Source organism: Stenella coeruleoalba (genome assembly GCF_951394435.1).
Source record: "Stenella coeruleoalba genome assembly, chromosome: 4".
NCBI lineage: Eukaryota > Metazoa > Chordata > Mammalia > Artiodactyla > Delphinidae > Stenella > Stenella coeruleoalba.
The window spans coordinates 111940450-111963521 of record NC_137149.1 but is presented as its reverse complement, the minus strand read 5'-3'; the positions used below and the strand labels follow the sequence as shown (position 1 = coordinate 111963521).

At 34.7% G+C, this 23072-nt stretch overlaps 1 protein-coding gene across 1 annotated transcript in view; it reads left to right on the top strand.

Annotated features, from left to right (window-relative positions):
• Positions 1 to 18991, top strand: part of LOC307185772 (microtubule-associated protein 9-like) — a 47199-nt gene extending 28208 nt beyond the window's left edge. The window contains exons 8-16 of the mRNA XM_079920282.1: positions 1347 to 1440; positions 3164 to 3399; positions 5181 to 5251; positions 6269 to 6437; positions 7297 to 7386; positions 9044 to 9205; positions 9322 to 9467; positions 9646 to 9778; positions 16203 to 18991. Coding sequence (XP_079776408.1) covers positions 1347 to 1440; positions 3164 to 3399; positions 5181 to 5251; positions 6269 to 6437; positions 7297 to 7386; positions 9044 to 9205; positions 9322 to 9467; positions 9646 to 9778; positions 16203 to 16325 — 1224 coding nt within the window. The 3' untranslated portion in view covers positions 16326 to 18991. The remainder of the gene's footprint in view (positions 1 to 1346; positions 1441 to 3163; positions 3400 to 5180; positions 5252 to 6268; positions 6438 to 7296; positions 7387 to 9043; positions 9206 to 9321; positions 9468 to 9645; positions 9779 to 16202) is intronic.
• Positions 18992 to 23072: the final 4081 nt, after the last annotated feature.

The following is a 23072-nucleotide window of genomic DNA, read 5'->3' as shown; positions in this document are numbered from 1 at the left end:
CTCCTCCTAAGTGCTTGAACATATTTATAATCCCTACTTTAAAGTTCTTGTTTGCTAATTGCAACATCTGGGTCATCTCTGGCTTGGTTACTATAGACTGCTTTTGTTGTGTTTGTTTTCATGAGTATGTGTCACCATTTTTTTTTTTACTTATTAACATTTTGATTGACTACTGAACATTATGAATGATATGTTGTAGAGATTCTGGATTCTGTTATGTTCCTCTGAACATGTGCTCTAGCACAAAGATATTATGGCTAGACAAATTCCCAGCTCTGTCTCCCTTCCCATGGACATTGACTGAAATCTCTGCTTAGATTTTTCACTTTCTAGCTACTGTGATTTTACAGGACCCTCTGAGGTCTTTCCCATGCCATGCATAGATGATCCAAGTGTTTGAGGTGGATTTATATGCAGATATTGGGGTTCATGCCTTCTGCAGCTCTTCTCCAAATTTATTGCCTGATCTTCTAGTCCTAAACTCTATCTTCTGACCCCTCAAGCCAGCTTAGTAATGCTGCAGCCTTCTACTAAGCTGCACAGTTGGGGGAATTTCCTCAGGAAAAAGGCTACTAACTTGTAAGTCTCCTTGGGTAAATCTTCCCTTCTCAGGGTAGACTCCAGTGTTTGAGCCCTTCTGCCATCTGCCCAGATGGTTTCTCTCTATTGCTTTTGACATATAATTTTCTTTGTAAATATTATGGGAAAGAAAATTAAAATTTATTATCTATGCAACAAAATCAAACTTCTTACATTATAATATCATCACCTTTAGACTAGAGTATTATTCTATAAAGAGATGTTTAATTTATACACAAATATAATTACTTCATTTCATATATAATAATTATTTTAATTCAGATATAGGAATTTTGAGGAAAACTAAAGTGTATGAAATCTATGTAGTTTTTTATCTAAAATATTTGGAAGTAACTGTCTACTTGGTTTTATAAATTGCTTTCATTTGGTCAACAAGTAATATTTGTTTGAAACTAAGGGTTTTTACCTACTATTTCCTTTATACTTTATAGGAAAATATATACTTAGAGAAAAACATGTCAAATATTTACCTTAAATATTTCTGAGATTTGATTTTAGAGCAGTAGGAGTTTTGAAAACATAGAGGTTTCAGTTAAAGAACTGGAATAGCTCTTAGTGACCTATTGATGATCAAGATATAAAGGCTTGAAAGTAAAGCATATTATAACCTCCTTTGACTTACTTTTGGTGTTTAGCAGAAAACTAATAATGCAGATTTCAGAGTTATGAAGTAGTTTTAATAATCCTATTGCCCCCCACAAATCTTGAGAACTAAACTTACTAGTAAATACATTTTCTTTAAACAGGATGCATGGTTAACAAGTCTATCATCATCATCCCTTAAAGAAAGTCTCGGAAATTCCTCTTCACCAGTATCTGGGGAAAAATCCTCCATCACAGGTGATTATATCAAATTATTCTACCTTATTTTATTTATGAACTCTGTATTGCTTAGAATGCTATTTGTAAAAGAAATAATACTTTACACAGTTATAGGAACAATATATGTTTGTGTTTGCCTGAGTTTTAATCCCCAAAATACAATTTATTAACCATGTGATTGTAGATGCAGAACTTCATCTGTCAATGCCTCAATCCCCCAAGTTATAATAAGACCAATCTCATAAGGCTATTGTGAAAATTAAGTGATACTATGCATTTTAGCCACTAACTCAATTCCTGGCACAAGTAGAGTATTCACTAAATGTGAGCTATTATTATGTAGGCGTTGCTGCAATAGTCAGCATAATGGTTAGGTGAACTTTTAGAGTGAGACTAAGCTGGATTTGAATCTAGGTACAACTACATGAGAAAGTAACTAACCTTTCTGGCCCTGTATGTTGCTCTTCAAAATGGGCTTAATAAGAGTAGGGTGGTTGTGAGAATTAAATTAGTTTTAATACATGTAAAGCACGTAGAACAGAACCATCGTTAGCACATAGTAAGTGCTATGAGTAGTTAAAGTGAGTATGAGTAGTTAACATTGTTTCTTTCCTTAGTCTTATGACATATAACTTAATGAGAGCTAAAGGCATAGCTGTTTTTAAGACTGGGATGTATAACTTATATTTATTAAGTGCTTACTATGTAGTATAACTTTTGTCATATTACGGATGAGAAAAACTGAAGTGCAAAGATATTGGGAAACATACCCGAGGTCAGTGATGGAGCCATAATTTGAATCTTTTGCTCCAAAGTCCTTGTTCTTTTCACTGAGTACTTTGATTAGCAGCTCTAAAGAATCCATTAATGATACTTTGAATCATGAGTAGTCTCCAAATATGAATGTACAACTGGAATTATAAAGTGATATTATATCTAGCTTACCTAGATATAAAATGAGTTCCCCAGAAATGGCTGGAATGAAAGCCTCATAATTAAAACTTCGACAGTAAAGATACAGGTTGGCCAGTAGGTGGATCCTGGTAGAACTGAAAGTTGGTGATCAACGCAGAAAGCACTGATTTTCTGTTGAACATTCTAAAGTGTGGTAGAATCAGAATAATAGAAGCAATTCTGTAAAAGCAAAACTGAATCCTCCATGCCAGAGCTTAAGCCTGTCCCTTGAGCACTGAGAGGGTAAATACTAGGCCTTCCTTTCCTGCCCTTTTGGTATCAGAGGCAACACTGCATCTTAGTGGGAGTAAAACTCTAAAGGATGGCTTTATTCTCTGTGTTGTGGCCTCTTCTAGAACTGCATTGATTCTTGGTCCTCTCTACACCTGTACAATATTATAAGTGCATTGCTAGTAACTGTAGTATCTTAGAAATCTGTGCCTCTTGCTCCAGCTAAGAAACACAGGCTTTTGAATAGAATAGATATTGCCATTTCACTTACTTGGTTTATACACCAACAAGGGCTTGTGGCATGTCTATGGTTTAGGGTTGTTATTCCATTTTCTAAGGTGTGTCAAATGCTTTAGTAGATTTAGTAGCCATTTTTTCTTTTGTAGCTCACTTGGGAAAAAAGTTTATTCAAGTTGAATATGATAGTTTTCTCCATTTATTATTTTGCAAGAAAGAGATTATAGACAGTTTTCATTTAGCAGAAAGCAAATGAATCTGTTATCCACCTTATTAATTCAGAAGGGAGATTTAGTTCTGTTACTCTGTCACAAAATAGATCAGAATGAAGAATGCACTGAAAACCATAATTCCTTGAAATCAGTTGAAAATGAAGAGAACTCAGTTTTGATAGACTTTGTTACTACACTTGAGAAACCCAAGGAAAGTCAAGTGACTACTGATGACCTTGAAGAAGAAAAGGAGAAAGCTGAACTGATTATGAATGGTAACTTAACAGTTGATGATCCACCACTGTTTCAACTTCAGAGTATCTTATGCACTGAGTCTGCAAAGGTATTTATATAAAATTGTACCTTCTATACTACAGCTTAAAATTCAAAATAGAACTTTTAAATATTTTATCTTCCATGTTAGGTACATCTGAATTATTCGTGGAAATAATGGTATTATACTGTCAAGTGATTCTTATTCAATAGAATTTTAACTTCAGGGAAGGTTTGCAGTGAAAATAATAAAACCCAACATTTCATTAAAAGTTAACAGAAGTATATGATCATAATATATTTTTAAATGTTTCAGAAATACATACCCAGAAGTGGGTATGTTTCTGTAGGTCTTCATGTTATAAAAATGCAGCTGTCTGGAATAATTTCTAAGGTTTTGAGTTAGTGAAGGATATTCCTTTGGATATCATTTTAAAATATTTTATAAATTTTAATGAAAATCTTTAAGAAAAGTTTATTAGCATCCATACTTATTTAAATGGATGGACAGGATCATTATCAGGAATATTATTATTATTACCTTGAGAACCAGATTTGTGATATGTAGGATTACTTGTCCCTACACTACGTTGCACCAGAGTACTATACTGTTAAAATTTATGGGGAGCATTTTTAGTCTTTATTTCTCCTAAATTTTCTTATTTGTGTGTGTGGTATGCGGGTCTCTCACTGTTGTGGCCTCTCCCGTTGCAGAGCACAGGCTCCGGACGCGCAGGCTCAGTGGCCATGGCTCATGGCCTAGCCGCTCCATGGCATGTGGGATCTTCCCGGACCGGGACACGAACCCGTGTCCCCTGCATCGGCAGGCGGGCTCTCAACCACTGTGCCACCAGGGAAGCCCTATTTCTCCTAAATTTTCTTTATGCAGTTTCTCCTGCAGTTAATTGGTGGCTATGTATACTTATTACTAGGGAAGATAACAGCTGAAAACTTGTGGTTGAACAGGACTTTTATAAACAGAGTATTAAATTTTCATTAAATTTTATGGAGAAGGTTCATTAAGCCACATTCCAGGTATATTGTCCTTAACCAGTTTCCTTACGAAAAAGCTCTAATGCCAAGTTAGGGATGTGTTTACATCTGCTCTCACTTTAGTGTTAGCACCCATCTGTCCGTGTAAAGTAGAAAAGTTTTTCCTTAAAAGGAAGAAGGGTATTCTGGAATTTATAGACAGGTCTTAGAAATGTTTAACAGAGGTAATTCTAAATTAGAACAGGTGATTTATATATAACAAGTAAGATTATAGCATATTTCTTTTGAATGAATCCTTGGCTTTACTCTTACTCTCTACTGAGTGATCTGAAGTCTGATTAATCATTCCCCTCTAAGGTCTCTTTGTTGGATTCTCCCCATGGAGTAAAAAGCAGACTCCTCACCACTGGAGATCTTATACGATTCTTCCCGGACCTTATACTCCTCAGCTTTCCCTGCCATTCACTGTGCTTCAGCATCTTTCACCTTTTTTGGTTTCTCAAAATTATCAAGCTCTCCATAGAACATCATGTGGCCCTTTGTTATTCATCATTTGTCTGAGCTCTGATGTCGAGCCTTCAGGGAGGCCTTCCCTGACCAAATTCATTATTGTGGCTCGTCAACTCCACTCTGTCACTGTCACTGGACCCTAGTTTATCTCCTTCGTGAGTGACATTAGTTTACGTGTTTATTGCCAGTCAACCTCCCTAAAATGTAATATCCTTGTTTGTTCCTGGTGCCAGCTATACTTGACACATAGTAGATGCTTAAAAAACATCGATTTACTGGAAGATTGGCCTCTAAGTCTAACTGATCGATACAGTGAGTAATCCATCTTTGGCTTTTTCTATTTAATAGAAAATAATTCAAGATAGAAATATGAAGAATAAAAAGTCAACAAATAATAGAGCATCCAATGCATCTGGCAGGTAATAACGTTATCATTTTCCATCAGTTATGGGTTTACATTCCAAGAAAACTAGTTTTAGTTTAACTTCTGTACAGTAAATTTCATTTGGTGTTACTTAATTTTCTTCATATGAGAAGAATGAAGTAGTTACTTCATGGTAAATCCCCCTAGTTGAATATATTCATTTATAAAAAGGAATTGATTAAGGATCCTCTATGTTCTACATTGCTCCTGGGATATAGTTTCTTTCTCCTGTTTTTCCTGAGACAGAAGATATACAGTGGTAATAAAGCTGAAGTCCAGCATTCACCTTCTCTATTAAATGTCTTTGTCCAACACATGAAAAATTGTACTTTAAACTTAGAGGTTCTATGGACTAAGTTGGTTTATTAAAATGATAAGAATTCATAAATGCTATTCAAAACCTTCTGAATCTTTTAAATTATCATTAGTCAAATGTAACAGGGGTCAGCAAACATTTTCTGTAAATTCGTGAGTTAGGACATATGTCAGGTCTTGTAGGCCATATGGTCTCTGTTGTAACTACCCAGTTCTGCTATTGTAGCAGGGAAGACACTGTTGGCATTATGCAAATAAATGAAAAAGCCAGGGTGCAATAAACTTTATATACCAGAATAGATGGGGGGCCAGATTTTCCCACCAACCCTGAAATAGAGGTTACTAGTCTAACTTTATATTTAAGATGGTTTATGTAGCAAAATAACATAAGAAACTATTAAAACCTACTTATTAATATTGTCTTTTCCCATGTAACTTGAGTCCATGTTTGTTAAAAATGTTTTAATTACAAAACCTTAAAAGAAAAATTGCATTGAAGCTATATAACTTTAAGTAATAAAATTTAAATTAGGTTGAATAGGGGTCTTTGTATACTAAGAACACATCATTTTCAAAGTAATTATAATTTATTAAATTATGATGTAGTTTTCAAATATAGTATTTGCAAAATCTAATGAATCTGTCTCTACCAAGTGGAGTTGTAATAGTTTATCTTGATTCATTTGGATCTTTTCAGATTAGTGACCTCTGAGTTCTTAAGGAAACCTGGTTCTCTAAGGAGAACTCCATTGACAGTTCCCACTTCTCACTATTTGGGGACTTTGAGAGTCTTGGACCAAAAGCCCTCACAGAAACAGAGTACAAAACCTGCCAGAGCAGATAACATAAGGGCAGCTATTTATCAGGTAAAAAGGAAAATATTTTTTTAAAAAATTAGAAGAATTAATCACTTACATAAGGTTTGTTTATCAGGAAGTAAAATGACCCTGTCAGAGATGATGATTTAATGTTTAATTTATTTCCTTTATAATACCTGAGCAATCCAAAGCTTTTTTTTTTTATATGTATACTAAATTATCTCCTTCTAGGCTTTGTTTAACTGATCTTAGTTGTTTTTAAAGAAAGAGAATATGCCATGGCAATTGATAAAAATACAGCAAAAGCAAAATGTAGTTGAGGTACACCTATGTTCTATACTTTTTCTCCTTTAAGTTTATATAGTTATGAACAAAAAGGGTTTTAATTTTTTTTTCTTTCCTAAGACTTTCTGTATTTGAGTTAAACTTACATAGAAGAAAGCTGTCCTAATTTTTTCACAATTCCAAAAAAGAAGTCTTTTTTTTTTGTCTTATTTGTTGTACAGAATATAGTACACTTTGGAAAATTGTCCATGTGAATTTCCGAGAAAAATGTTAGTATATATAGCTGTACAGAATATAGTACACTTTGGAAAATTGTTGTACAGAATATTGTACACTTTGGAAAATTGTCCACGTGAATTTCAGAGAAAATGTTAATATATGTAGTCATTACATTACACATTATATTACACATATATAAATCATATATACACATGATTTTCTTAATTCTTGCTCATCTTTACATATTAGAATATTATCAGAAAAAGAATGATACTAGTACATATAAAATCTATAAGTTTTATGTTTTGCTTTTTTAAAGTTTTAATCATATATTTCAGAAATAAGAATTCTAATTCATTTGCAAAACTTTGAATATCATATAGCCTTTTTCTTGTTCCCACAGGAGTGGTTAGAAAAGAAAAATGTTTATTTACATGAAATGCACAGAATTAAAAGAATCGAAAGTGAAAACTTAAGGATTCAAAATGAACAGGTATTCTGAATATAGAAGTAAAAAATATTCTGGATTTTTAAGTCAGTAAAATAGTCTGAATGTTTAATATTTTTAAATCAACTGATTTTTAAATGGTGAAATAAATTGTATATAAAAGAATTGATTTCTGATTTTATTTCTCTGGTACTTTATACATTTTTAGTTTGATATAAATATAACTGTTTTACATGAAAACATGGATACACAGAGATTTTTATTATTTATATGTGAGCAATAGCTTTGGCACTACTGATTATGAACTTATTTTTTCTTGTGACCATGTACCTATTTCATTATTAAAAATTGACTTTGATATTACAACTTAGCCAGGAATATAAAGGGTCATCAGACATTAACCTTCAGTTTTCCCCTTTTCTATCTTGAGTTTTGTATGTATCTTCAAGACCAGCCTCTACCTGAGTATTTGCCCCTATCCTTCCCACTGACTGGAGCTGGGCTCTCATTTCAGTCTCTCCTGTACTTCACCTTCTGCCTCTAACTCCTTCCTACAACATGGTCCAGTTCTTTCCTATCTTCTAAAGTAAAATCCCTGAAAAAAACAAAAGAAAATAAAAACAACCCTTCATTGTGCTTTTTTTTTTTTTTTGCGGTATGCGGGCCTCTCACTGTTGTGGCCTCTCCCTCCGCGGCATGTGGGATCTTCCTGGACCGGGGCACGAACCCGCGTCCCCTGCATCGGCAGGCGGACTCTCAACCACTGCGCCACCAGGGAAGCCCCCATTGTGCTTTTAATACTACCATGGATAGAAACATATTTCCCCAGCGCACAGCACTGTGTGGAGCAGCCCTGCAGGGGACGTGCCTGGACACTGGCACTGCCTTTGCAGCATTACCTGCCACAGTCAGCGCCAGACACCTCATTTGCTCTTCACAACTCAGTGAGGGAGCTCATACTTTTACTTCTAAATTATGTTATCTCTATAATAAAGCTTTATATCATTTAATGCTAAGCAATATTTTATAAGGCAAACATAGAATATTATGGGATTAGATTGAAGTAAGTAAAGTAATAACATACTTGCTATATGTTCACCTACATATTTTCTAATCTGGCACATGTTTTCAACACTTGGGATATGTTTATGCAGTAAGAATTTTATGCTCTGATGTCAGTCAAAACTCAGGGTTAAAGCACAGATCTGTAGTTTACTGTGTGACTTGACCAATTTACCTTACTCTGACAGGCCAGAAAGGTAAAGTTAAAGTTAAAATATCAGGAAAGTTACAGGCCAGAAAGGTAAAGTATATAACTTTACCTTTCTGGCCTGTAACTTTCCTGATATTTTTCTTTTAGTGCAATATTGCATTATGAACACTTTGCAGTACCAATTAGCCTTTTACAGTTTATTTTCATAGCATTTGTTCAGTATACTTCCAAAAAAAATTCCTTCCCATACATGGTAGTAGATCAATATCTGATAAATGTTTAAGAAAGGACATTTTAAAATGCAGTGAATAATTCAGATAACATTCTTTATCAATTAACTTCTCTAAATCTATTTTAAATAGATTGCTTTGAAACCTAATTTGATGAATATGAAGGGAATTAAAAAAATGAATGTATGTATATCTATATCTATCTATATTTGTCTATTTATACATATACATATTACTGTCTATTATTTTTCCAAAATAGAAAAGAGCTGCTAAGAGAGAAGAAGCCTTAGCATCATTTGAGGCCTGGAAAGTCATGAAAGAAAAGGAAGCAAAGAAGGTAGCTGCAAAAAAAAGGCTTGAGGAAAAAACCAAGAAGAAAACTGAAGAAGAAAATGCTGTGAGAAAAAGAGAAGCACTGCAAGTATGCAATGGTTTTGAATATCTTAATTATTTTTAAAATATTTGAAAATTAATGATTAACTGTGGTTTTACTATTTTATTATATTCACATTAAATAAAGTAACTGAACTTTTTCAGTCTTTAGAAAAATGGAAAGAGAAAAAGATGGAATATCTTAAAGAGAAAAGTAAAAAAGAGAAAGAATATGAAAGAGCAAAGAAACAGAAAGAGGAAGAAACTGTTGCTGAGAAAAGGAAAGATAACGTAACTGCTATTGAAAAATGGTAATCCAAAATAATAAATGTTTTGATAGATCTTAAATTAGTAACACTTTAGGCTTTTCTAAAATTCATTTACTTGAATGTTACTAATGCACTTAGTCTCATTATTGCAAAGACACATTAGGGAATCTTTATTATATATTCTCCTTTAACTTGCCAGTGTTTTGACTATCCTACATAGGAATGAAAAAAAGGAAGCTGTTTTCAAGGAAAAGGAAAAAGAGAAAATAAATGAGAAAAGAAAAGAAGAACTGAAAAGAGCTGAGAAAAAAGCTAAAGATAAACAAGCTCTTGATGAATATGAAAAATGGCTGGTAGGTGTTATTTGTTAATGCACTGTGTCTTTTAAATGTACTTGTTCTGACTTTTCTGTCCCTAATTCTAGTTCTATTTGTCCCATGCCTACTGACCATTTCTACCTGGAAGCTACCTTGTTGAATTCATTCTCTCCTACATATATCATAATTTATTTGATCTAATCATTTCTATTAATGATTCTACTATTCCTTAAAACACTCAGGCTTAAAACTTTAGTCATAATAATGTTCCTTACCTGCATCCCCACATTTAGTCACTTACCAGTCATGCCCATTCATCCTTTGCAATGATTCTCCTACCTAAAATTATAAAAAAGTGTACTGACAAGTGTATTACTGAAGGTATACCAGGTTAATTTAGGTGGAACTTGGTCCTGACACACAGTAAAATTGTATTTAATGAGAAAGTTATTCCATTTTTTATTTTCTTTTGATCTTTCTGATGACCTCGAGGAGAAGGTCTTATTTAAGTGGTTTTTTAATGAAAGCAATCAAGTATGAACGTTGGGAGAAATGATATCTAGCAGGACTTTATATTCTTTGTTTCAATGTACTTACGTTTATAGTTACTTTTCAGTGATGGCAAGCAAAATACTGTTTTCTATTTTAAAATATCAATATAAATATATATTTTATTCATTTATTTTTGAATAAGTAAATAAGTAATACATTTCAGATGCATAAGTACTTTATGTGAATAGTTAACACATTCACATGTTCAGCAATCAAAAAGTGCAAAATTTCTCCACAGGGCTTAGGGTCCAGTAGGGTTTCTTATCAAAGATTTTTGAATTCATGTCTATCAGCAAGTTAAAAAAATGTCATCCAGAGTATTTTTTTATTTGCATTTCTCTGGTTAGGATTGAGCTTGAGTATCCTTTCATTTGTGTGAGGATAATTTATATTATTTTTCCTGTAAAGTATCAATTCATAAACTGAACATTTTTTCGTTGGTCTTTTTCTTACTGATTTCTAGAAGCTTTTTTATGTACTAGGGAAATTAGCCTACCATTTCTGATATGAGTTACAAATTTTTTCCCATTGTATTTTTGGTCTCTCAACTTTGCTTATATCATTATTTTAGTAAATTTATTTATTTATTATTTATTTTTGGCTGTATTGGGTCTTCGCCTGTGCACACAGGCTTTCTCTAGTTGCGGCAAGCAGGGGCCACTCTTCATTGTGATGTGTGGGCTTCTCATAGCAGTGGCTTCTCTTGTTGTGAAGCATGGGCTCTAGGGTGCATGGACTTTAGTAGTTGTGGCACGCGGGCTCAGTAGTTCTGGCTCACGGGTTCTAGAGAACAGGCTCAGTAGTTGTGGCACATGGGCTTAGTTGCTCTGCAGCATGTGGAATCTTCCTGGACCAGGGCTCAAACCCGTGTCCTCTGCATTGGCAGGTGGATTCTTAACCACTGTGCCACCAGGGAAGTCTTATATCATTTTATTCCATGAAGAATTTTATTTTATTTTCAGGTGTCAAATCTGTCAGTCTTTTTTTATGGCTTCTGATTTTCAGGTGTAGTTGAAAGGACTTTCTCCAAAACTTAGGGTCAAAGCTCCCATTTTTCTTCTAATAACTTTATGATTTTATATTTAACATTTTAACATTTGCTCCACTTAGAATTTATCCTAGTGTATGATGGGAAATATGATTCCATCTTTATTTTTTCCAAATGCATCTTTCATAAAACACAACTTTTACCCACTGATTTGAGGTACTGCCTTTATTGTATGATACCTTAGATCATTCCCATATTTTCAGGTCTGTTTATTTCTTAACTTTCTGTTCCATTGGTCAATCTCACTGTACATACTCCAGTACAACACTGTTTCATCGTCAGGACTTTATATATTTTCATATATGTTTGGGTTAATCTCCCTTCATAACTCTTCATTCAATGTATTTCTGAATATTCTTGGGGGGTTTTTTTCCACATAAATTTTAGAATCAGTAGTAGCTAGAGACACACACAGGACCCAAAGCAGGCTATTTAAAGATAGGATAAAAAGATGCAACACTTAGGAATAAACTTAGGAAATGTGCAGTACCAATATAGAGAAAACTTCTGAAGGACACAAATGAATACCTGAGAAATTAGAACAAAACTGTCCTTGTATAGAAACAATCTTATAATGATGCTATAAAGATGTCAGTTTTCCCTGAAGTAATTTACAAATTTAATGCAATCCTAATAAAAATACCAACAGAATTTATTGTTGTTTATGTGTTGACTTTAGTACTGCTATAATGCTAAATACATGCAGATAAACAGTAATAAGGCGATCAAAATTGGTTCAGTCATTTGAATGAGGATAGTAGTGTTCTATGATGATTTCCTTAGATTAAACTCTTAAATAATGCTTTGTTCTAAGAAAAATTAAAAATCTTCTTATATTAAGGAGACGTATGCTAATTCTGCTAGTATCTTTTAGAGTAGTAACTGAATGTAAATGTTTCAGTTTTCAGTTTTATTTTCACATTGTCTTGAAATTGAGATAAAATTTCCTTAGTGACTAAGTCATAGTTAGGTACACAATGTTTCATTACAGTGGTTAGTCACTTTCTCATTCTAATCAATCCTCTGGAAAATAAAAACTCATCAAAGACTTAAGACAAAATAACTTGTTTTGGTATACAATATATCCCTACAATACAGCTCTACCTAAAAAAAAATCCATGTACAACATGTTACAGCTCTGTTCCCCATCTTACCAATTTCTTATTGAAATTCGTTTGCAGAGAGAATGGAAAAATACCCCTATACAGAAGAGCTAATTACTTCAATTTTCATGTAAAGTAACATCTCAAAATTTTGATGTACAACCTAGTTTGGGGAGTGAGCAATTGATGGGTCACTGTTTTAAGTGAAAATTGTAGCCAAAGATCAGGTAAGATGCTTCTTCAAGCTGGTTCCCAGATTAATTCATAGTTACCTTTAATAAGAAAATAAGCAAAAGATTCAGACCCCAACAAACAACAGACAAGAGGACTTTTTAAGAAACCTCTTTTAATTATTACTCAAGATAACATTGATTCATGTAAATTGATATTAAGGTTGATAATTAATTGCCTATTTTCTGCCCTAACTTTTTAGCACCTGCCAGCAAACTCAAGGTTGCTTCCAGTTCCTCTCTCTCCCTATGTTAAATGGAATGGACAGTGAGGTTTTTTCAGTCAGTTTCTGAGGACACAGCATGGTCACTGCTTTTCTTTCACCTAGCTAGAGGGCCTGCCTCTCTCTAAAGTAATAAGATGATTGACCGTGGTCCAATTACAGCTTTTATTTTCTCAGTTAGGATTCTGAAAGGAGGTTCTCTGTTTATTAGAAATAACAAAGATGAAAACATTCTCATTACGAAGAGCAAAATGTTAAGACAAAAAGAAAATTTCACACCTCTCTTCAGTCCTTCTGTTGTATGTGAATAATTGCATGTTAATGGAACCTTACATTACCATATTCTTCTTGTGATATTATCAATTCCATTTATGTACTGATGAAAGAAGCATAGACACCTAATAATTTACCAAATACCACTCCTCCCAAGCCATTCAGCCTGCAGAGGCAGGGTTGTCCAAGTGTTCCGTGACACCACTGCTCTTTGGAATACAAGGAAACCACTAAACTTTATAGTTTTAGCAGAAACTTGAAGAAATGGAGAGACAGTCCAAGCTGCAGGATGAAAGGCCAAATGCTATTAACATTTCAAGTATTCCTAGATCATTGTTTAGATTTCATATTAATCCTCAGATACTCAGTCATTTCTTGGAAGGGAGTATAGCAGGGAAACGAAATGGTTCTAAAATTCACCTGGTATAATAAAAATGTGAGACGATGGAAGATAATATTTTCAAAATAATATGAAGCAGGACTGTACCAATCAAGCAATGAAATATGAATTTACCATTTCATTCTCCTGTGAATCTGCATTCTCCTACCCTCCTGGATTATTCCCATCAAGTCTCAGGATAAGTAATCTTAATAAAAATAAACTCTCTTAATTCTTCATTTCCCTCCAGCTATGATCCTCATCTTTTTTAATAGCTAAACTTCTGGAAAGTTTGTTTACACTTCCTTAGTTCTTCATATCCTTTTCATCCTCAGTAAACCCCCATCTTATCCCTTTTCTGAAACTAAACTAAACTTTGAGAGTTACGATTTTGCCAGAGCATCTAGACTATGGTATGTATTCTTTTCTGCCCTGTTTCCTAGACCTCTGGGCATTCTGCACAGTCGATTTCCCCTTCCACTTGAGCTGTCTCCTCCTCTGCTGCCATGTTCCCCGGTTTACCTCTCAGCATTCTGCCTTTCTTCTCCAAATCACCTGTTGACAGCTCTTTTTTTTTTTTTTTCCCCAAACCTGTGTTCTAAATGTTACCATGGCCTGCCAGGCCCCGTCTGATCTTACACGTATACCTTGTCATTCTCATCTGGACCCCGCTCCCATCTCCCGCCAGGCTTTATTCACACTGGCTCTCTGGCTTCCTCTCCCATCCCAAGTTTTCCCCACTTGTCAGAGTCCTCACACACACTCTTCTGTCTGTGTGGGGTGCCCTCCCCTCAGTGCACATCACCAGTGGCTCCTCTTACCCATCACGTCTCAAAGTGACTTTCCCTGAATCCACTTTTCTTTGAAAGTAAGTACTTCCTTTCATTTTTTATCAATCACAACAGCTTATTTATATGTTTCATAGAATTTCACACAGTTTGGAATTATCTGTTGTTTATGTACTTGTTTATTAACCATTGATTTTGAAAGTTCCCTAAGGAACAGGAACAGTAACCTGTGTGTTTGTATTTTATAATCACTTCATGCATGGCTCCCTGTATACTGCTTGACCCAGAGTAAGATCTCAGTGCTTAACATTGAATGAATGAGCACAAATTATAGTATAGTACAAGTAGAATAATAGCTTCAGAACCTATTACCTGTAAGGATGTACTATATAATAAAGGAACACAAATTAATGGATGTGAGGCAATAACAATTGGGATTATTTGTGACATTTGGACATAAAATCACTTCGAACAATTACTTTACTGCAATACAAACTTCAGAAGATTTAAACATTAAATATAAAATGCCAAACAATAGAATACAGCATATTACTAATAAAAAATCAGTATATTTGCCGGCTGGAGGGTAATTTCCTACAACTTTGGAGAATAAATCATTATTGTCCAGCAAATTCGAACATATTCATACCCTACAAACTGGCAATTTCACTCCTAGGCATATACTTGGAGAGAAAATCTTGGCTTGTAAGCACAAGGAATCAAACAGGGATATATTTACAGCAGCATTGTCTTTGTGTGGAAAAAACATTAGAACATCATGTCTTCAACACCAAAATTGATTAGTAAACTGTGATATGTTGATATACTGGAATTCTGTGCATCAATGAACGAGAGCTACAGCTCCATATAGATGGATCTTAGAAATATGGTCATAAATAAAAGACAGATGCAAAAGAATATATAGCATGGTACCTTTTAGCATAAACTCAAAAAACCTGCAAAACTCGGAAAACCTGCAAAACAAAATTATTTGTTGTTTGGGGATGAATACGTGTGTGTGATAAAGGTATTAAGGGATGCACTGCAACTATAAGCACTAAATTCAGTAATGGTTATCTCTGGATGGTGGAGAGAAAGCAGGTGTGGTGAGGGAGTGGGTACAAGGGCTGCACAAGTATTGGTCATGTTTTATTTCAAAAGGCAGGTAGTGGGTACACAAATTTTGACTATATTACTCTTTAAACAGTTTAGTTGTCTGTGGTTGAACTATTAATTTTTTGGTAAAAAATTAAGGACTAAAAATAATGTAGATAAAATGCTGCAAGGATAATATTTATTATATGAAAATGTAAATTGCTAAAAATTACAAGCACCAGTAACCATACAGTTAGAAGAGCCAAATAACAGAGCAAAAACTTCACAAAAGCACTAAAGAAATGAAAACGTACTCAAGCTCAATAACAAGCAAAGAAACATGAACCTCAATATTCAAATATTTTTAAACACTGTGAAGTATCCTCTGCTGCCATCACATATTCAACCTTTGCACCCAGTAAATTTATTTCTGAGACTCTGTTCTCAGAAAGTCATCACTAACTTCTAATAATTATTCTCTTTGAATTATGGGATTACAGGTCTTTTTTTCCTATTTTACATAATTTTTAAATATTATCACTTTTAATATTTTAAAAATTAAGTGGTGCGTTAACGCCTATTAATAGTATGCTCATAAATTAGCAATATTCCCTAGCTGTTAATTACTTTATAACCAATTAAGCTAGCAAATGACATTTAAATACCTTATAATGATTATTTTGTTCTTCAGCAAGAAACTTGATTTGAAAATAATGGTCATATTTGTATATAAATTTATATATAAATAGTTTTCTATTTTCTCTTTAGGAAAAAAAAGAAAGGAAGGAAAGAATTGAACGGAAACAAAAGAAACATCATCCCTTTCTTGAAAATGAGGCACTTCCTCCATGGAGCCCTCCAAGCAGAACTGTGTTCTCAAAAGTGTTTTGATAATTCTTATTCTTGCATTATTTAGTTATTTATCAATTCACCAATTTTAGCCAAACTAAATTTAAAACTATTAATTCAATTATTTATAGTTAGAAGAGTCTATTTTAATAATTAAATGCCGGTCACTTCTGCTGACAATGAAAAAGATGCTTTACAGTTTAATCAGTGAAAGCATTGAAAGCATTTTTGAACTGTAGATAAACTGCTTCAAATGAAGAGCGAATAATCATATTGCTTTTACCAGTGAAATACATAACCCTTTTTCATGTCCTGATCATTTGTATAGTCTGATGATCCATGATCACTTTCCCTAACCTGTGCATGTTATTAGTATGTTTATTCTCCAATATAAAAAGAAAACCATCTAGGTACCATAATCATGAAATAATTGATTTTGCGAATGATTGCACCTCTAGATTCGGGTTTTAAAATGAATGGTCACTGGGGAGTATGCAAATATTATTTCTTCTAAAACTAATCTTTAGCTCAAAGTAGTTGCATTTGCACTGTGCAAGTTAGACTTTTGGTCAACCGAGGCAGTAGTTCAGTAGAATCATGCAATCATTGAGGCATTTTCTTTAAGAATGTTGCCATATGTTTTAATATGAGTATACTTTATCTGTTTTTGCTTAAGTGACAGTCATAGGCGCTTTATAATGAGCAGACCTCTGAAATGTGTCTTCCTAAATTCTATCTCACTTTACTATTTCATTGATATCAAAAGATGTCCATTTCATGGTAATTATATACATTACTTATGGAAATTCCACAAGAGTCCAAGGTCATTATCACTATTTTTATTTCCCAAACTAAAGCCATAAAGATGATAATGGCAATTTTTGTCCTCTTAGCTAATCCAGAGTCATCTACCTTATATTTAGAAGACAGCTGTATGGGAAGGTAATTTGTAGAAAATGTCCAAAGAATCTATTTATTTGATCTCTGCATATCCTCATTAATCGGACTCATACTTGAACTGGTCAACTAGTTTATCACAGACCAAATATATGCTCTCAGAGTTGAAATGCTACTGCAGCCAATGATGCAATGCAATGATAGATGAGAAAAAAGTTACTATTTATGAAGTACCTGTTGTATCCTCTCTACTGGATCTTTACAAGTATTATTTTTGATCTTTACAACAACTATTCAGAGTACGTGTTATTAGCTTCATTTTGCAGATAAAAATACTGAGACTCAGAGAAATCAAAGAACTTGCCACTCATTTAGCATGTGACTGAGCTGGGATTAGAGCTAATGAAGTCTCTCTACCTCTAGAATTCAGATGCTCATGTTCATGCTCTCATGTGACCTCAGAGAACTGTAAATTCTGTCAAGACCTCTGTATTATATCAACCTTAAAAACACATTTTACTTCTCAGATCCTAAAATCATGTATTGTTTCCCAGAGATTATCTTTCCTTTAAGAAATAGCTGTTTGTTATTAGAAACAATTAACCTCATTAGATCTTCAAAATGAAAAAAATAATTCATAGTATTTATGGAGTTAGTCAAATGCCCGTGTCTAGTATTAGAATGTCAGAGCACCCAGCGGGTTATGGAACTTAGGCTTTCAGACAGTTACTCAGGAGGTTTCACACTCTGAGGATTAGCCTTCTTGCTGCAGTGGATGTGCAAGGTAAGAAAGATGTCGTGGATCACTTTGTAAGATCACATCAGTGCTACAGATAAATTTAAAAATTTCATAAATAAAACTGGAAGCCTTTTTATACTACTGGAACTAGGAGAATCTGTCGTGAAATTGAACTAATTACCAGCAGTATCAGTATGGGATTTAGGGCCTCCCTTAGTTCATTTGTGTGTCCCCCACAGTACCAAACAGAAAAGATTAAGTATTTATTGTATTGAATTCTATTCAGGGCTTAAAAGATATTTGCAAATTCCAGGGAAGTAAAAGGAAAAATAGAAAAATGTACAGCTACTTTTATGAATGTGAGATCTTAAGTGTGTGTGTCATAGATTTCACATTAAATATTGACTTAAGCATTCTGAACATTTTCTTCTAATTTATCATGCATAGTGGATTAACTGTTATCACCTCTGAGTTGTGAGAATTGAAGTTAGTTAATTAATATAAAGAATATGGCACATAAGAAAAGACTTAATAAATGTTCATTGTTTTCACTTACTTCCTACCTTGAGCCGTTTGTTTCCCCACCTCATGTTTGTGAGAAGGTTAACATGGATGAGGCTGATAATGATGAGTTAACATTTCACTTGGTTGGCATATAAGAAGAAATCTCTGCTTTCCTTACCAGTCTAGGTTGTAGCACTCAAAAGAGAATATAGAGGTGACCTGCGTTTGGGACCTTCTAAAAAGAAATCTAAATACTAATTCCTTAGCATTGCTTGTGAGGTCAATGAAAAGGGAAATTGAGGTGTTTGCAAAGACCCAGCAAGTCATTTCCCTCAAATGGGATTTTCATCTTGCTACGCTAAATAATATATTATTTCCTGTTTACAGCAAGCTGTGCTGATTGAATTGTCTAGTTGAATGAAATCACCTCTTTGCCTATAGCAGAAATAAAGCTGAGTTCTCAGAGCTGGATGAAAATACAGTGCTATTTACTTTCTGAGATCCAAAGGGGAGAATCAAGCCAGGTAATATTCTCCTGAATGTATTTGTCTATTTAAAGTGTATGCTTTCCCCATATTTCTTTAGAAATTATCAGATATCGGGCTTCCCTGGTGGCGCAGTGGTTGAGAGTCCGCCTGCCGATCCAGGGGACACGGGTTCGTGCCCCGGTCCGGGAGGATCCCGCGTGACGCGGAGCGGCTGGGCCCGTGGGCCGTGGCCGCTGAGCCTGTGCGTCCGGAGCCTGTGCTCTGCAACGGGAGAGGCCGCGACAGTGAGAGGCCCGCGTGCCGCAAAAAAAAAAAAAAAAAAGAAATTATCAGATATCAATACCATTAACTTTCATTAAGTTTTTATTATGAGGGAATGTTAATTCAAATGAAAGACACTAAAAGCCTATAGATTTTCAGATTAAACTTCTAGTTGTGTAAACTGTATTGAGCACTTAAAGAATGCTAACATTTAAAGTAAATAGGAATTTAATGAATATTTTAAAACATTACTGAGAATAATTTCCCTAGAAACTTAAATAATAATACTAAAAAATAAAATTTTATTCAGAAATGAAGTTTCATAATAACCAAGAAAATTAGTGACATAAATAAAAAGAAACAATATGGCATTTTAGATCAGTAGGAGGTTAAAATTTTCTTAATGTAAGAAAATAAGAACTGTTCAGGGATAACAATATTCCAGTGGTTTGTATTGTACCACATTTTGGTTAGTAGTTCATTTATTGTTTTATATAGTATTGAAACTGATATTTTTCATGTTGCCAAAGCAGTACCTGATAGTAGTTAGGTGTCCAAAGGTATATGTACCTTAGAGTGATATAACTGTGAATCTGAAAGGAATTTTAATAAGCCTGGCCCAGACTTATTTCTAAATTGAAGAAACTGATTTCCAAAGCCTCTGACTTGCTCAGGCTCACACAAATGACTAAGAAATCTAGAGTGACAACTCAGGTATCAGGTTTCCCAGCTGTAGACTGTCCACCATTCCACAATTTTGATAATCTGATAAAAGTTTTGCACTAACTCTTGTAACTGTGGTTATTATTAATGTCATTGATTTTTATCCTCTCAGATGTGCCCTTGCTCTTTCACGGCCTTCTCCATAACTGTCCACCAGATCAGAGCTGTTTGTGCACCTACACTGTCACTGAAAATGTGGGGGAATACTGACATTTTTAAAATCCTGAGTCATGGGCTAAGATACAGTAGAGAAAAAGAATTTTACAAAATAGGAGAAATTGATGTTTGTCAAAATAGCTCCCAAGAATAAACTAAAACAGAAAACACATTTTCCTGATTTAATTTTGACTCTGCTCTCAATAGTGCTCTATTAAAAAGTATTTAAACCCATATGCCTCCATTCTACACAAAGCAAAGGTACTATCAGTTATCCTGCTTCCTAGGTACATTGGCTGACAGAAATAATGAATACTATGTAACATTTAACTGAAGACTTCTCTGAATTCTTTTTACTTTAAAATTTCCTGTGATTTGGTTATTTTGAAACGTGTTACATATAGTTGTATAATGTTAACTTGTGTCAACTAAATCCTTGGTATTGGATTTAGGATGTTTTAAGAATTATTTTAGGAGATGTGTTTAATGTCTGCTTTTTAGTAGCATATTTTCATGTAATGTTTAATTAAAGTGAACCATACAAGATTTATTTTATTGGGTGATATTATTTATTGACTGTGCCCAAATGTATTTCATAATGATAGAAAATATGGCATGAGTTATATTTGTGGGCTAAAGGTGAAATAATCATTTTGTTGATATATCTTATTAAAAATCACTGAAAATTTGGATATAAAACTTTTTTACTTAAAACACTACACAAATTACAAAGGTAATGTAAGTATATAATTATTAATAACTAGAAAATGCAAATAGCAAAAATTACCCACATTGTCTTTTCCCAAAGACAATCATAATTATTTTGTTTTCTTCCAGTTTTTATTTTCTAGTTCATTTTCCTCCATACATGAAATTAAGCTGTCAATAATGTAGAGGTACAGTTCCCTCTCTTTTCTCCTCTAATTTTCTCTGTGTCTCTATTGCTCTACCATGCTGCTATATGTCTGTATACATATGTGTGTAAAGGTATGTGTGTATATTATATAAAATACAACACATGCACATACATGCATATATTCAAACATACATATTTTTATTCTTTAAAAATGAGATCAAACTACATATTTGGTAACCAGATTTTTTCCACTCAACAGTATATAATGAACATATTTCCATGTTATTACACCTTTCAAATAATCTTTGATGCAACTACAATTTATTTAACCTATTTTTGAGCAATTTGTTTCCTTAAGAATGTTGACTATAATAAGTAATAATACAGTCAACATTCTTGTAGTCAATAGCCTTGTTATTAGTGATGGTAGACCTCATTAAATTTGTGAAATGAAAAAATAATTCAGAATATTTAAGGAGTTAGTCAAACGCCTGTATCTAGTATTTAAATGTCAAAACAGGGCTTCCCTGGTGGTGCAGTGGTTGAGAGTCCGCCTGCCGATGCAGGGGACACGGGTTCATGCCCCGGTCTGGGAAGATCCCACATGCCGCGGAGCGGCTGGGCCCGTGAGCCATGGCCGCTGAGCCTGCGCGTCCAGAGCCTGTGCTCCGCAACGGGAGAGGCCACAGCAGTGAGAAGCCCGCGTACCACAAAAAAAAAAAAAAAAAGTCAAAACATCCAGTGGGTTATGGAACTTAGGCTTTGAGACAGTTAGGAGGTTTCACACTCTGAGGATTAGCCTTCTTGCTGTAGTGCATGTACAAGTTGAGAAAAGTGTCATGGATCGCTTTGTAAGATCACATCAGTGCTACAGATAAATTTCATAAGTAAAGCTAGGAACAGATTCATACTGCCAGGACTATAAGACATGGAATGGGAGTTTAATGGGTACAGAATTTCAGTTTTGCAAGATACAAAGAGTTCTGGAGATTGTTTGCACAACCATGTGAATATCCTCCAAATTATGTAACTGTACACTTAAAAAGTGATTGCATTATGTTGGGAAAGCTTATGTATATTCTAATATTTACAGTTAAATAGATTGAGCCCTATCAAGAAAACTCTCTTCTTTTTTCTTGGTGTACTTATTATTTTTTTACTTTTTTTTTTTTTTTTTTTTCGGTACGTGGGCCTCTCACCGCTGCGGCCCCTCCCGCTGCGGAGCACAGGCTCCGGACGCGCAGGCTCAGCGGCCATGGCCCACGGGCCCAGCTGCTCCGCGGCACGTGGGATCCTCCCGGAACGGGGCACGAACCCATGTACCCTGGATCAGCAGGCGGACTCTCAACCACTGCGCCACCAGGGAAGCCCTTGGTGTACTCCTTTTAAGCAACAACAATGAAAAAGAAAAAAAGGAAGAAAGAGAGGAAGGAAGGGGAAGAAAGGAAAGAAAAAGAAAGAAAGGAAAGAGAGAGAGAAAGGAAGAAAGAAAAGGAAAGAGGGGAGCCAGACTAGGGCTCACTGGCTCATTCAGTCTTAAGCAGTGGTCCCCAACCTTTTTGGTACCAGGGACTGGTTTTGGGGAAGACAATTTTTCCACGGACTGGGGGCGGAGATGGGGATGGTTCAGGTGGTAATGCGAGCGATGGGGAGCAGCAGATGAAGCTTTGCTCGCTCACTGGTCACCTCCTGCTGTACGGCCCAGTTCCTAACAGGCCACTGACAAATACCAGTCTGCAGCCCAGGAGTTGGGGACCTCTGGTTTAAAGAATGAATCCTGAGTAGAATTATTTTTTTAACTAGGGCTGAAATTCAGATATGCCCAAGTGTGGATGATGAATCCAGACCCTGCAGCTGTGCCTCGACCCTGATGAGTGGAGGGAGTGGTCACTCTGTAGCTACTTGTTTCTCAGTAGATCTAGAGCTCAGAGTTACACTTCTAAAGCTTGTGATTGTGATCTCCACAAATGCTACCAGATGTTGATTGTTCCATATCAAAACTGTTAGTTCATCAAGTGGTGAACAAGCTGCCATATGCCAGACTCTTTTATGAAGCTTTTGGGATATGGCAGTAATAGACAGACACGGGAACTTATATGCAAGTTGGGAGGAGACAAACAGAAATCACTGAACAAAAAACAAAATAATTTTAGTCTCTGATAAAT